Here is a 15,421-nt window from a genome sequence, read left to right as displayed (position 1 = left end):
AAAATTTACAAAGGAAAAAATAGTATCGTAAGACAATTTTAAGAGTAAATGCATACTCAGGCTGAGTTCTTTTTGTAACTTCGTATAACCGTGCAATTACTAAAGTTACTAAAAGATACTGAAATCTTACACTAAGCCCATGCCAACAAGACGGAATTATTTGGCAAACTATGCAATAGAAACAAAATATATTGTCAGGGCGACACTTTTATATTTTCTTTCCAAATAAGGTTAAATCACCTTATTAATATTTTTCTGTTATTCTTTCATGATGATTCCCTGCGGGAGCTCATGTGGTTCGGATTCCACGTTAATCAGTAGGTCCACGTCTCATATAGCCTCGCTGCTGAACGGGACGCTAAACTAAAATCAATTCAACTCAACTTTCATGATGAGTTTGCCCATTCTCAACAGTATTATGTATACTAAATCAACGTTATTTTGTTAATCTCGTATTCAAACAAATTTAATAAAATCTTAACTGATGTTTGATTTCATCCTTCCATGTTGATCTCATGATTTTTGATTTCATTTTTCATGCTAGAAAATAACACTTTCTGCTTGAAGCAATAATAACTACAGTAGATCCCGGTCGTCCGCCCTCGGCTGGTTCGTCACTTCTGCTGATCCGATCGTACTCGAGTCGAACTTGTCCAAACTCGTCGGTGGCTCACGAGGTCTATTGCCGTTTACTGTCGCCTTGGAATTGTTGTTTACTTGCTGTTACCGCAAATCCGCTTTAGTGTTTCGTAATCTCTTGCATCTTTCCTTTTATTGTTCGTGTCTTATGTACTGCACTGTACAGTTTTCAGTGTTTACAGTTCGTTTGTTTTACTGTAGAGAACAATAAAGTCATTTTTGAGTCCAGAGATTGTTTATTTTACTCTAAATCCGTATTTTTCTATATTTATGATGATCCAACTCTTTTTACGTTCCGTCTATACCTCCAATCCCAAAGTGACGATTAGAGGGGATCTACCGTAATTGCTTTTAACTTTCTAATTTCAAAATTAATGCAAAACTTGAATTGTTCTTAAAAATAATCAGTTTCGGGAAGCTTATAAAGTAATAAGAATAATTACCGTTTTCGTGTTTATTCCATGCATTATAATTATAATAATCATCTGAAAAAAAAGTTAAATTTAATATTTCAGGAAATGTAAACATGAAATCAGTTTCCACTATTATCACTGATAGAAATGATAGCTCCATATAAAGATATGTACTCTTAAAACAAGTTAATATCTTATTATCTAATTTTAATATATGTAGGGAATTCCAAATGCTGGTTATTGTTTATATCTTGGTGTTATAACTATGTTTCCTCATGCTTATTTGTAAAAATCTTTCTCTAAGATTTTACATTCTTATAATGGTGAAAAAGTGAGACAAAGTTTTGTCAATAATATGGACTCAGTCTAAATAATATCTGAAGAGCGTTTGTGTATTACAGGTATAATATCTTCAGAACTTTAAATGTGAAATTTATAATTTCTAGTGGAATGCTACCATGGGGTCGTGGTTTTGCTAGTCACTGTAATGACTTTTTCGTTATAATATATATATTATCTGATACAGAGAAGTATATTTATATTACAATCAATTGTTTGAATATAGCTATGCTCTCATTTAATATAATAAAAGCTATTAGTATGCATCTTTTAATAGAAAACTACACAGTTTAATTAAGAATTTTTCACAACAGCATAAGATAATGTCCTGAAATAATCAGCGTTTCTGATTGTATAGAAGTAATTTATAATATATTTCTGCATGTTCGAACGTCTGGAACGAGATTAAGTGATAGTAGTATCCTGTAATGTAAGAAAGCAAGTACTGTCATCCTATGTAAATTCTTTTTGTGAAAATAAGCTGCAAGTACAATGATATTGAAGAAAAGTGTGAAGCGATATATGCATTCGGTGTGTCCCTAAAAGTGTTTTAAGAAATACAATTTCTAATCTGATTAGCTGATTTATGTAAGCAATACAATAAAAATGACTATATTTTTTATTTTATTTTCTATAGAAATAAAGTTATTTACCATATATGTAAACAAACACTGTAAATGGGCAGAATGAATGTTATGTTGTTAAGACAATAAATTAAACTGTCAGATCTAGTGGCACAACACGCTTTATGTTATTAGCTGTATCGAAATTATTGTTGAATTGTGTGATTTCACAAATTTGTGTTATTATCTCATCCCAGAGTGAAGTAAAATAAGATGTTGAAAACTGAAGTGTAGTAAAATATTTTATGTTGACAAGCAAAACTGTGTTCACTTCAACAGTACGAGAACGAAGCTTGGAATTAATAAATGTTGTAGTTTTGACTTTTCCCGTACTTTATAGTATTTTGTTATGGCATTATATTTGTAAGTAAAGGCTTTCTAATTTTAATGCATGGGAATGCAATTAATTTTAAAATATCTATGTAAAACATAAGTTTCACTTTAAATAAATCAAGAAAATCATATCCTCAGTAGTTGCAAAGAAAGTTTTTAGTGGAAACCTATATAGAAATTCCATAAATGATTTTGGAACATAGTGTAAATTTATTTCAATCAAATGAACCTCCAGTGTTGTTTTAAGTGGAACAGAAATAATTATTTCATAAGTAATATATGAATATCGAATGTATTTAATATTTTGTTAATTAGTGATGCTAGATTAAAGTTATTTTTCAATTCAACGTATTTTTCAATAATATGATAATAATAAGTTACCTGATTGAATGTCTCTTATTGGAAGATATTAGACAATTGCAGTGGAGAAAAGGAAATAGAAAAAACTATTGATTGAAACAAAAAATTGAAATATTAAAACATTTAGAAGTTATTGCAGTAGCACTGACGTAGCGATACTAAAATAATTCTAAGGAATCGATTGAAATGTACATAAATCGTTGCATTGGACTTATAATACTACCATATTGGTATTTGTAGCTCTATTATGTGATTAAACCCATGAAATGAAACGCTTGCAATATAAGTTGACTATCTCTATATATGAAGAAACAATTTTAGTCAGTCGTAGTAAAGTAGGTAACACAGGTACACTTAAATACTTATGTACACTTGTAAAAAGCAAGAGTAAAATTTGCTAAAACATTAGAAATATAAAACAATGCCAAATGTTTCTTAGTATTCGGTACTAAAATTCTTAGCCTAATAATTTATATCAGAGTATTCAAAGTAAAAATATTTTAGAGTATTATGTTGCCTTGGAATCACAAGAGGTAAAAAGCGAAAGGCAAAATTGAAAAACTTAGAATTCTATAATACGCTAAATACTATATGAACTTTTGGATATTATAAAAATTTCTGTATCAAGAATCCTATTACACATACATTCCAGAACATTGAATATTACGCTTCTGTTACCAAAATATAAATAATGTTTTTACTTCAAGTGGGAACGAGACAAGGATATATATATATATATATATATATATATATATATATATATATATATATATATATATATATATGGTAATAAAACAATAAGAATTAGTACCACGACATTGAGAAGTTATAGCCATTCATAATGAAATTGCAAAAGAGGCAACATCGATTTCTAAACGAATGCATTAAGAAAAGAGAAGTACTATTGAGCTAGTAAAGTTCGACAATATCTAAATTTAACTGTTGTTATATATTTTACCGAATATTTGGACATAAATTATCGAACCTTAAATATGTGACTTTACAGATACAAAGAATATTATATTCATTTACACATTATTCGAGAACTGAATTGTAATACACAATTTTAAACTAGGGATTATTTTTTCACGAAGTTTTCAGTATCTATTCGTATATCATGAACTTAGAAACTTTTGTATGACGAGAACACTTCTCAGTCATTGCTACTAGTGTGATATGTGAATTTTAACTGGTGGATATAAAGTTTTAATACGTCTATATTGATCATTTGCCGTCCGCAAATTTACAATTATGTTGAATGAATTGAATAAAAAACAAAGAGAATGTGCTTTTATTAGTTGTGTAGATAACTTTTATTTTGACGAGAGTTAAACTAGAGAACTTCTTTAAAAATATTTAAATAAACGTAAAATAAACCTTCTACTTTGTCTTTTAATTTCTCACCCCCACCTGGACCACCTCCTTGCCCTCCACCAGGACCGTCTCCTGGGACACCACTTGGACCAAGCGCTGTGCCGTCACCTGGAACATATCCTGGACCTTCATCTGGGCCACCTTCTGGATGTTTACTTGGAACTCCTCCAGGACCATCATTTGGATTATCTTCTGGCCCACCATTTGGTCCACCTTCTGGGTGCCCTCCTGGTCCACCACCAGGACCAATTTCTGGGCCATCACCTGGACCACCATCTGGAACACCTCCTGGGCCACCATTTGGTCGATCATTTGGGCCACCTTCTGGACCTTCTTCTCCTACATAAAAGAAATAAAAAGAGATGTATAAATTATTTTGAAACCTTTATATTGTTTAAATAATGAGATAGTTAGGGATCTCTTGCCTGTCAGATATCAATTAACAAATTAATAATTTCCTTTTTCAACAAGCAAGACTTTATTTACATGAATTAAAGATTAAAAATACGACTTCAGATTATGCTCTCTCGCAGGAGACCATTCGTCCAGCTTGGAGCCTTATATAAATGACAGCGAGTTAGTACAAATGAAAAATACAACTTACGTTATGAATACTGATATTCCACCCATGTTATGCAGCTTGTGGTTGGTTGCTGAGAGATCCTCCTTGGACCTCTCCCTTACCTTTTTATATTGTATAAATTTCGTCAGCCAGACCCTGAGGTTCTCCATAACAGCCTTGTTTGTTCTCTTAATTAATTCTTGCGCTACGTGACTGCCAGAGAACCTCCTTAGTCCACGATAAGTGTAACTGTTTATTCAAAATTCTTTTGTAATTTAACTTAAGAACACATACATTTTTTAATCACTAGAAAACAAAAAATCTTTTTAGATATATTTCTTTTTTAAAACTGTTCAGCTAACTTCTTTTTTTTTACTCATGTCACAGTTTCATTACAGTCCCCCGCTGATGAGGAACTGTTCCTGAAAATCACCGTAGTGTGTGTCACTCCTTTTCTTTCTTTCTTTTCTTCACTCATGTCACAGTTTCATTACAATATTATATGGAAGAAAGACAAAGAATATAATTTATTTGGATTTTCACAAAATAATCAGAGCAAAGATAGTAAACGCTATAATGTATTTTTCAGAAGCACGAGAGTATGTGAATATATATGATTATCGATTCCTCCACCATCGAAGAAACTATTTTCTGAAACTATGAATTTGGTCCTAAATATTTCTGATTAACGGTGTGCGCGTCATAACATAGTTAAACAGTGTCATTCCATGCGTACATGAGCCCTTCCTTAGATTGCTTACATTTGAACATCAACCTTGGAACACTAACGAAGAAAACGAAAATCAATATAAATTATTGAATTTGTAAACGAAATTGATTGAATTACTTTACAAGGCTTCTTGATGAACACTATGTGCTAGAAACTTGTTACTGAAGTAATCGTGACCGATGCACGCGATACATATCATCGTATTAAGTAACTCTCGTTATCCAAAGATAAAAAAGTACAATTTTAATTAACAATTGGTAAAAACTCATAGAAATAAGAATTATACATCTGATATTACAAACGGATTTCCGTAAATATGTTAAAATCAAAAAAATTTGACTTGAAACATTCTGGGACTTGTGTTTAGTTAAAGAGGTTCATCGCACAGTTCACTGAGAATTGTCAGGGAAAACTTGATTTATACTCTCAATCTAATTTTAAGCTAAAGTTTACCATTACAAACATATTTAACTGGGAGAGTAGTAGGCCCTGGTTTATGGTTTAATTCACGATGATTGATGGATTTGGATCACGTGACGAGTCTGATTGATTGTTAGAGATGACCTATTCTTAGGCAATGCCCTTGTGGAAAATCAAAATTACCCCGTCCCTTGGGTTACGTGGTATGACGTCATGAGGTCATGTAGTCTTAAGCGATACACCAAGCGATATTCTAAACTAGCTCCAACCCTCAGCCCGATGTCATTGAATCGGAATTTTTCAATAAGAGGTTATGGTGGTCCACCTCGTCCCCTTTCATGGGTACAAAATTAATAAAAATATACACCTTTAATGATGATTTATTACGTTAGAAATTTCTTGCAAAGTTTGACTTTAAAAATTTAGGTTTGAAAATTGTTGTTATATAAATGATTTGAAAAGTTTGGTTTAAAAATGTTTAGTTACGAAAATTTTGTTTGAGAAATTTATGAAATGTAAATCTTTAATTCGATTTATATATGCTGCCAACAGAATCTTGAAGTTGACTTTAAACTTTGACAAATCACGTAGCTTTGATCTTGCACTCGTGTCAGAAGTATAAGGGGAGTGCATTAAGGTACGCATTTCTTAATTATATTTGAAGAGAGTGATGGCGAACTATAAATTGGAGAGCTCAACATGATGTCTATGTAGAACATAAATCTTGAATGCCTTAAATTATATAATAATAATAATAATAATAATAATAATAATAATAATAATAATGATAATAATAATAATAATAATAATAATAATAATAACTAGTTCAAATGTATAAGATGAAATCTCAATTGAGTTAGGGCAATGTATCCTGTATGATGAAGAACGCATTTTAAGTATTGTAATTTACATAATTTTGTAGTATCCTGTTCTTCGCTGCAAATTTCCGCGTCATGTAAAAATTCAACACTCAGTCAATCTATGAGAAATTTGAAGGCAAATTACTCAAATATTCCAGGACTGAATGATCCTTTTCATAAATCGCACTTATTATGACCTAAAAACCTACAAGCTGACTGAATAGACTTACTTTCTTTTGGATTTCTTTAATTTTTAGAACAAGTATCGACAGGAAGTGGTCCAAAATGAAACGTCATTTGGGTAAAGAGATATTTGGGATAGACAGTGTGATTAAAGCAGAAACGAACTCTCGTGCAAATTCATTGAAGTAAACCTTTCGAGATTTTTATCCTAAAATCCCCTGTAAAGTGCTATATGAAGATGTATCATCTCTCAGTTTGCCAACTGTAACTAAGGTATAGAAAACTGTTCAAGGATATACAGATGATTCCGGAGATTTAGAAGCACTCATCAAAAGACTTTTCTGACAAATCCCGACAATAAGGTGGGAAGAGGCTTCTGTGAGAAGCGGTAGAATAAAGAATGCTATTCCTACTTCAGATAATAAAAGTGAGAAAGCACAGCGAAATAATCCAATAAATTGTATTAGATGAAACATCTTTTGTGCTGTTTGTTGATAAATGACTATTGGAACAGAAGATTTTTTTAAAGAAATGATATTAATAAGGTATGTTCTACAGATAAGAATATTCATGTTGTTTAGGAGATAAGTATTGGCAAAAAGTTTTGAAATATTAGTGCCACTATTCTTGTCTTACAATGCGAATCTGTGTCATAAAAGTATTATAACTTGTGATATTTCAATGAAAATAAAGATATTACATACAGTTTGTAAATGTTTACTATTTTTGATTTCGATAATACAATTTCGACAAGACTAGATTACCTGTTCAAGGATTTTATATTAGTATAAACGGAAGAACTATTATAATTCTTGTTACCATAAACGTAATATGTAGCTTCCATCGCATTCTTATTGTTTTCGTAGTACATGGCCCATATTTTGAAGGTATGTACAGTAAAGAATTGAAAGGAACTTTTATCCATGAATTATTTTGAAGAATTTTTGATCGAACAGTCGTTTCAGTTTTTTTAGACATAAATTTCTGCAAGATAAGCATCCTGTCAATCATGGCTGATAATTCAGTGTTTGAAAGCCATTTAACCTGGGTGATACAACAAAACTTCATAAGTATCTGACACATACCGATCTACAGAAAAAGAATCAGCTGGTTTTGCTCTTCATAGAAAATATTTTTGTCGTTTTGTGTTTTATAACTCTAGCTCTGTCATCCAAAGTATATTTCTCATCTCGTAAAAAGAAATTCATGGAGACAGTTACACATCCGGTTATTTTGCGATTAAATTCCTTGCATTTTTCATTGAATAAGCATACGTGATTGTGTGAACATTTTCATTATATTCTGATAGGTCTTACTCTTGGGAGGACAATGTTTAAAAACTTGTTCCATAAATTCTTATCGGAGCAGATTATTTAATAATGGAAAGTAACATTGTCTGCAATTTTGAATTGGCAATGTATCTAGCTAAGTTTATGTTTCCTTTTCTTTAGTCAGTATTAAAAACAAAACATAAAGTAACAGAAGAAGCTACTATGTCCACATAAATGAAAATTCAATAATTATTCCTTCTCATCATATTTTCAACACGGTAGCAGTTTTACTTTACCCTTATTTCTTCGCAGACTCTTGGTTTTTCTATGTGAGAGGTTTATAATGTTTTCAGAAGAAATTCTCATTTTTGAATTCACTATCGCATTATAAAGAACAAATATATTACTTTGATAATGATATTACTTCATTTATGTCTTTTAATAATTGGGTGCCAACACTGCAAGTAGAGAAAATAAAAACAGTTGTAAATTGAGATATTACAGCAGTTCTAACGGTTATCATGAAATTCCGTGAAAACTCAATCTCGTGTACTACACCCCAATTTTTGGATTTTTAAAAATATCTTCCTAACAAAATAGAATAATTTCGTTAAGCATAAGAGAAAAGAGAATAAGCTATGGAAGCCTGTGAGAGAGAAATTTTAGAGAAAATCAAATATCGTCTGTACATCTCGAACTACGTCAGCATAAACAATTAAGAAATATTAAGTTTTAACAATAGCTCTTCAATGCACTTATGGGACAATACACAATTGCAAACAAGCATGAAATAATTCATGTCAAATGATAATAATAAATGTACTAAAGAAATGTTTCTTCTCTTATGAGGAATATGAATATAATTCACATATTATTGAGAAACCTGTCTCTGTAGGCAGTAAGAAAGTGACTTGGAACACTGTTCCTTGTGAATAAATAATTACTGGAATAAAAGTGTTTCATATAATTCTAAGTTGTTAAAAGTGCTGACTTTTTTCCTTTACAACAAACATTTCTGGTTGTTGCTATATCCTTCTTATAACCTTTAAATGACCTCTGCAAATAAATATGGTTACTTTTCTTGTTATAATCCAAAGTTTGGGAAATGCCGAAATGTAAGAATTTGTTTTCAGTGAGTGTATACTCCTAGTTTCAAGTTCACGTATGGACAGAATCGTGACAGGTCATGAGCCCCTTTTGGCTTATATATAGAGCAGAAGAAAACTGCCTAATAAAGATTATATTTTCGCTTTTCTGACTTCTGACAATTTTTATATTCAAGTGCCACCTTTTTTGTTTTTGTGGTTCCTCGATAGTTAAAGAAATGTCCAGAGAATGTTTACTGTTTATGAGTTTTATTTTCAGTCCAGAACAACAAGAATTTATTCAACTTATTTTCATATATTTCATGCGTGAACATAAATTTAAGTTTTAAAACCCAACACATTGCAACGTTGTGATGATTGCCTAACTTCTAAACTGCAGACCAGAAAAAGTAGATACAAAAGTCGAGATATAAGATCATAAAGGAGATACAAATATATATTTGTTTTGTTTTGTATTCTTTGTTTGGAAAAGGAGACATTTTCTAACATTCATATATTCCATTATAACCTAATGTAAAGTCAATCAATAATTTCAAACAATAAATAATCATTTCGGAAATAATGTTAGCTATATTTTAGTAAAAGGTTTGAGATTTGCAACATTTATTTCATTATATGGATAACTTATTATCAACGTATTTGAAATAAAAAAGAAAGACATGGCGTTGTTTTTAATATTTTCTAGTTCTCGTTTTACGGACCATACTAAATGCATCTTGTTTTGCGTTACATCATAAATGACATGTATGTAAGTTGAGAAAAAGCTCTATGAAATGTATGAATTTATTCAGTTTACGTATAAATTATCATTTTGTTCTACTTCTTCAAATAAAAGTATTTTCTGAAATGCTGCTGTTATTACTATCACTTGTATTAAAACATTTTCTTTTCCTAGATCATTACTCTCATAGTCCTACAAGCAATTCATTTTAACCGGTTGACCAACTTCATCCACGGATTTATCATTATTCTTTCCAATCGAGAGATAGATAAATCCTGGTTTTAAAGTTATTAAACTTTTTTCTTCATAATCTAGTAATTCAATTCCACACATGATAAAATACAAAATGAAATGTAGAACTGTTTTCATTTCTTCAATTAAGTTGAAATGTACGAAAAATCAATTTTTCGTTTTGAAAAAAAAATGTTAAGTGCGCTGTTTCCCAGTCTGTGAATATCTAGTCATACACTGACTTGTTTTATTCCAAATACCCATGTAAAATATTTCAGGTATTTCAATGCAATAATCCGACAAACAGCGCAATTATATGTGTAGATTAAATATAAAAAATAATAATCATTTGTTTTCCTGGGAAGGGAAATTTTTTATACTCTAGGGCCAGATTTATCTTATATTTAACGATGATTCTATATACCGAGTTAAAGTAGCAGTGCCCATGATATATCGAAAGGAGAAAGAACGACCGAACGACCACGTATGGAAACGGAAACATTTTATGGAGACCAAATAACTATATTCGAACTAAGGAAGTCTTAATAGTAGTTGATTGAGCTGATTAATTGATTTTGAGTTTTACGTCCCTCTCAGCAGCGAGACTATATAAAATCAGACCTACTGATTAAGGTGGAATCCGAAACAAATCAGCTAAAAGCTTGAAAATCGAAGGCGGGTCTCCCACGCTAAAGGCGCGTTCGCTAACCGCTTAGCAACTAAGGAGCTCATTAATAGAAGTTGGTATTACCAAAAGAAGCAGTACTACGAAATTACTTGGTTACAATTTTTTTAAAGAATAGACTGTTGTGAACAAAAGTTAGAAGAACATTCTTCAACAGTTAACTCATTGCGGTAGGTTGTAGAAATAAAATGTATTGTTTAATATCGCACAATTATGTATTGAAGCTAAGGAAGAAATAATGAATGAACTTTTGCAATGCAGGAGGTCAGAGGGAACTAAGAACCATAAGAATTCACACGTATATTATGTTGTGTGTCACATAACCAATTTGGCAACAGCTGATTACGAAGCAGGAACTGCATGAGTCAGAGGTGAACGTTCTAGTGCTAAAACCCCACAGTTTATGGTTAAGTTTTAGAATAAGGATTTATAAAGAAGATGTTTAATATGTTGAAGCCTTTTTTGTAATTATAATATTAAATATTACTTTTGTTTTATTTCCTACTGATAAATGAGGATATTAAATTGTGAATATAGCACGTGGCAAATTGTCGTAACTATGCTAGTTGGGATAAAAGTTAGTATACATCGTAAATAATAATTAGTACACATATATCTTTGAATGAAAACTATACATACCTGGTGTCTTGCCATTTTCTTTCAATTTTCCTGGTCCTCCACCTGGACCGCCTGGTTTAACTGTAAACATTAAATTTAAGTTTGAATACAAGCACAAGGTGAGAGATAAGTTAAGCAGTTAAGGTGGCGTTATACACTAGAAAAGAATACATAATTTTGGTATTTTATATACAGAGCTCATGTAGAAGAAATATATTCTTTCGCCTGAAATCAATGAATGAAATTTTATCTGGTAACAGAACTTCATCATATCACTAAAATCAATTTAGTTCCGAATTAGATAAAGACATTTTCAAAACAGTGTTAACTCAACTTCAGCATCGTAATAATCAATGAAACTCATGTTGATAATTTCAATAAATGATAGACTTGCATTTGTTAGTACTCGTAATCACTAACCTCCTTTGAGTTTGTGTTTTTTCAGTACAGAGAAACATATTTGTTTTTACTTTCGTACTTTCAAACTTAATTCTAAATTTCAAAGTTTTTTTTCAAAGAATTGACATTTACAAAGTTTATACAATAACGGAAGCATACTTACAACTTTCACTTTTGTTCCAGGCACCATAACTATTCCACGAATCTACAAAGTAGTGATATACATTTATCTTTTGCATTACAAATGTTAATATTGGTTTATAATTAATATTACCTGCTTTGACTTTATAGTTAGTGACTAGTCGACTTTGTAACTAGTAATGCTGGATATTACTCAAAAGACCTATTATAGGTCTCGCTGATTTCAACAAGAGTTAAGTTTCTAACATCCGAAAAAATCATGCACTGCTCTAAAAATATCTTAGTGTGTTTAATAAATATCTCGAATACATGTTAAATTAAATTAGGGAGAATTCACATCCTCATTATCGGCTCAGTAAAGATGAAGTAATACGCACAAATGGAACTTTAAAGAAAAAAGGGACAATTAAAAAAAATTACACACTTCTAATGAATATATATATATAATACGAGGTTGCTTCAAAGTAGGTATACACCCCTGAATTGATGAACATTCTAGCTTACAGGTTAATTTGCTTCCGCTGTTCCTAGATTAAGATAGAAATAAAATAATCTTAAAACAAATGATTGAAAAACTAAGTCCACCTGATGAACAACAATAAGAATTATATAAAAAGCAATGAGTTGTTCAGTGGGAGACTGTATTTTGGGCCACCCTATATATATATATATATATATATATATATATATATATATATATATATATATATATATTAAATCTCCGCAGTGGGAATAAAACTGGTTTTAATATATGATTTACTTGAACTGTATGAGTGGGATTTACTTGAAAACCTCAATTTATACATGTACAATATTATTGTAAAATTGACTTATATTATGAAAGTTATCTTAGAGATTTAAATGGATATAGATAAACACTCGCTTCTGCTAGATTAATTTCAAATTAAAATAGTGTATACAGGTGCTAAGCCTTAAAACGTATACGACGTTGTCTTTGAAAACTGAGCATGTTTTATCATAGATGTTTAGGATCATATATATATCTTAATCAGAGTGGTGTTTATGCATATTACATGAACAATTAAATTCACCACTCATTCTTGATTTATGTTATTTCTAACCACTAGTGTTTACAGAAAGGTCAAAAAAATATACAGAATATTGTGAAGTTCTTAAAAAAGGATTGTGGGCGTGTAATTGAACTATTTTAGTATTTAATAATTTAAAAAATACAGATTGAACAATTCTAAAACCTTATGAAACTGTACGATATATCCTTTAATTAGGGAGTAATGAATCCCACATGCTACATCTGAGTTCAAAGTTTACTTTTTAATGATCTTAACTCTAAGTACTGCGAACTGCGGATCAAAGAATTTATGTTAGTTATTGGATACGGTAAATTGGTATCTTGGACTTAGGTATATTAGTTATATGCGTAAGGAGTAAAACTAAAAAAATAACTTGTACTATATGTTCAGCTAAATTTTGACTGACAAATTAATTATTATGCCTCACAAACTCACAATGTTTCCCAGAATACGAACGCTGTACGACTATTTTTTTGCAATTATATATGAATTTATATATAATACAGATTGGGTGGTGAATTTATATATAATATGAGGAATGGATGGTGAATTTGTATATAATATATAGTACAGAATTCCTTGTATATATGAATTTATTCCTCTCGGTCCCTACATTTGAGTATCTATACCTCCTCCTTTCTCCTCGTTTTAATTCTGTTATTTTTCTCTCTTTACGCACGTCACAAACACGCATGGCCTCAGACTCCGTTAATCAGGTGTAGCTACTCTGCCAAAGGCCATCGTATCTCTTACATGTTTAAAATAGCCGATATGGACACAAATTACATTAAAAGTCCACAAGATCTATTTGAACATTTGCATGTAGTTACTGAAAAAAACGGGAGTTAATCATTGAAAAACATACATTACTTTAAGTATTCTGTAATCAAATGAATCCAGGTAAATTTGTTTTGGAATAGAAGAGATACATTACGTGACAGGAGCAATGAATTGTTTAAGACTTCTTCACTGGATATCTACTATTATCGAAATAAAATTGTAAAATGGAAAGCAGTTTTGCAAAATATTCACTCATCTTTGAAATACAAAACTGTACCTCTCCTTCTAAGAATTCCAACATTTCCGCAAATCTTGTAGCCTCAAATGTGAGGTTCCAAATGTCTTAGACCGAATTCGCTTTGATTGCTATAGTTTGGGATTTGGAACACTAGTATCATATCATTGAGCAGTAACACGAAAGAGTAATTACAGTTTAGAGTTCGTCATAGTTTGCTGCAAATTACACAAATCTAATAAGTTACTAACAAAGAACGTTGCTACTTATATTAAAATATAAATAATTTGATATGTTATTATTTCTTCACGTATGCGTTGGAGGAAGACGGATTCTATAGTCAGTTAGTGTCGTATCTTCTAGAGGCAGAAGTCAATGGAGAACTTTTGTGAACGCGGCATTGAACCTCTGGGTTACACATGACATAGAGTTATTTAGGTTTTTAGGGTGCCCTGTCTTTCGTTTAAGTATTTACCTAGACTACTTTGAAATGAAAACATGAAACAAAAACTTTGAAAAAATAAATGATTTCAAAACTGTACTAAAAGGCACAAAATAAAGAAGTTCTCAAGAAAAATCAGCAAATCCGAAACTCACTAAAAGGAAGAAAATAAAAACGTCTCTAAAATGTGAATTTACTTCAAAAAGTGGTCAGTTAAAGCCAGAAAATAGTGAAAACACTGACAAATAAATGATAATAACACAAATCATAAAAGAAAAAATAATTACAATTATCTATTAATTATTAATTATTATTGTGCCACGTCAACTATAATAACAGCCTCACATACTTACTATAAAAATGATTTTTATATCAGGCCTAGGTTTGTTTTCTTAAGCACAACTACATTTTTATAAATAACAGTAACAATTTATTTTCTGCTTTCCAATGCTTTTATTATTTTCTGGCTTTAATACCGTTCTTGAGTTCGATTCATATTAAAAATGTATTTGTTTCTGAGATACTGTATATGGGTTTATTACACTGTTATATAAAATTAAATTTATAAAGCTTCTTTGCTATATTTCGATTTTTATACTTTTTAGTCGACCACTGAATGTATGCTATGTTAATGGGTGTTTTTTATAAGTATTATAACGTATTTTATAAAAAACAAGTACTATCTTCATATTTTTACTATTTCCCATTATTCCCATTACATATTATTGTAAATAAAAACTTTATAGAGAACTAACTAAAGCACAAATTGACTCAATTATATAATATAATTGTATTACTGAATATAAATAATATAAATACTGAATATTCTGCCATATATATAAATCACAAATACAATTGGAAAAACAAGTTTTTCGTCATCTTTAGATTATCTTATTTCCATAAC

At 30.5% G+C, this 15,421-nt stretch overlaps 1 protein-coding gene across 1 annotated transcript in view; it reads right to left on the bottom strand.

The window, feature by feature from the left end:
• LOC145683623 (uncharacterized) overlaps window positions 1-15,421 on the bottom strand; it is a gene marked incomplete at its 3' end in the record, with an annotated part of 551,164 nt that overhangs the window by 58,077 nt on the left and 477,666 nt on the right. Inside the window, 4 exon segments of the mRNA XM_081754960.1 lie at window positions 1,083-1,124; window positions 4,118-4,420; window positions 11,490-11,549; window positions 12,031-12,072. Of these exon segments, the coding sequence (XP_081611086.1) occupies window positions 1,083-1,124; window positions 4,118-4,420; window positions 11,490-11,549; window positions 12,031-12,072 (447 nt within the window).

Source organism: Thermobia domestica, chromosome 4, assembly GCF_964235325.1.
Source record: "Thermobia domestica chromosome 4, izTheDome1.hap1.1, whole genome shotgun sequence".
NCBI classification, from domain to species: Eukaryota; Metazoa; Arthropoda; class Insecta; order Zygentoma; family Lepismatidae; genus Thermobia; species Thermobia domestica.
Note: the sequence above shows the minus strand (reverse complement) of the source record. Positions and strands in the feature narration are given on the sequence as shown.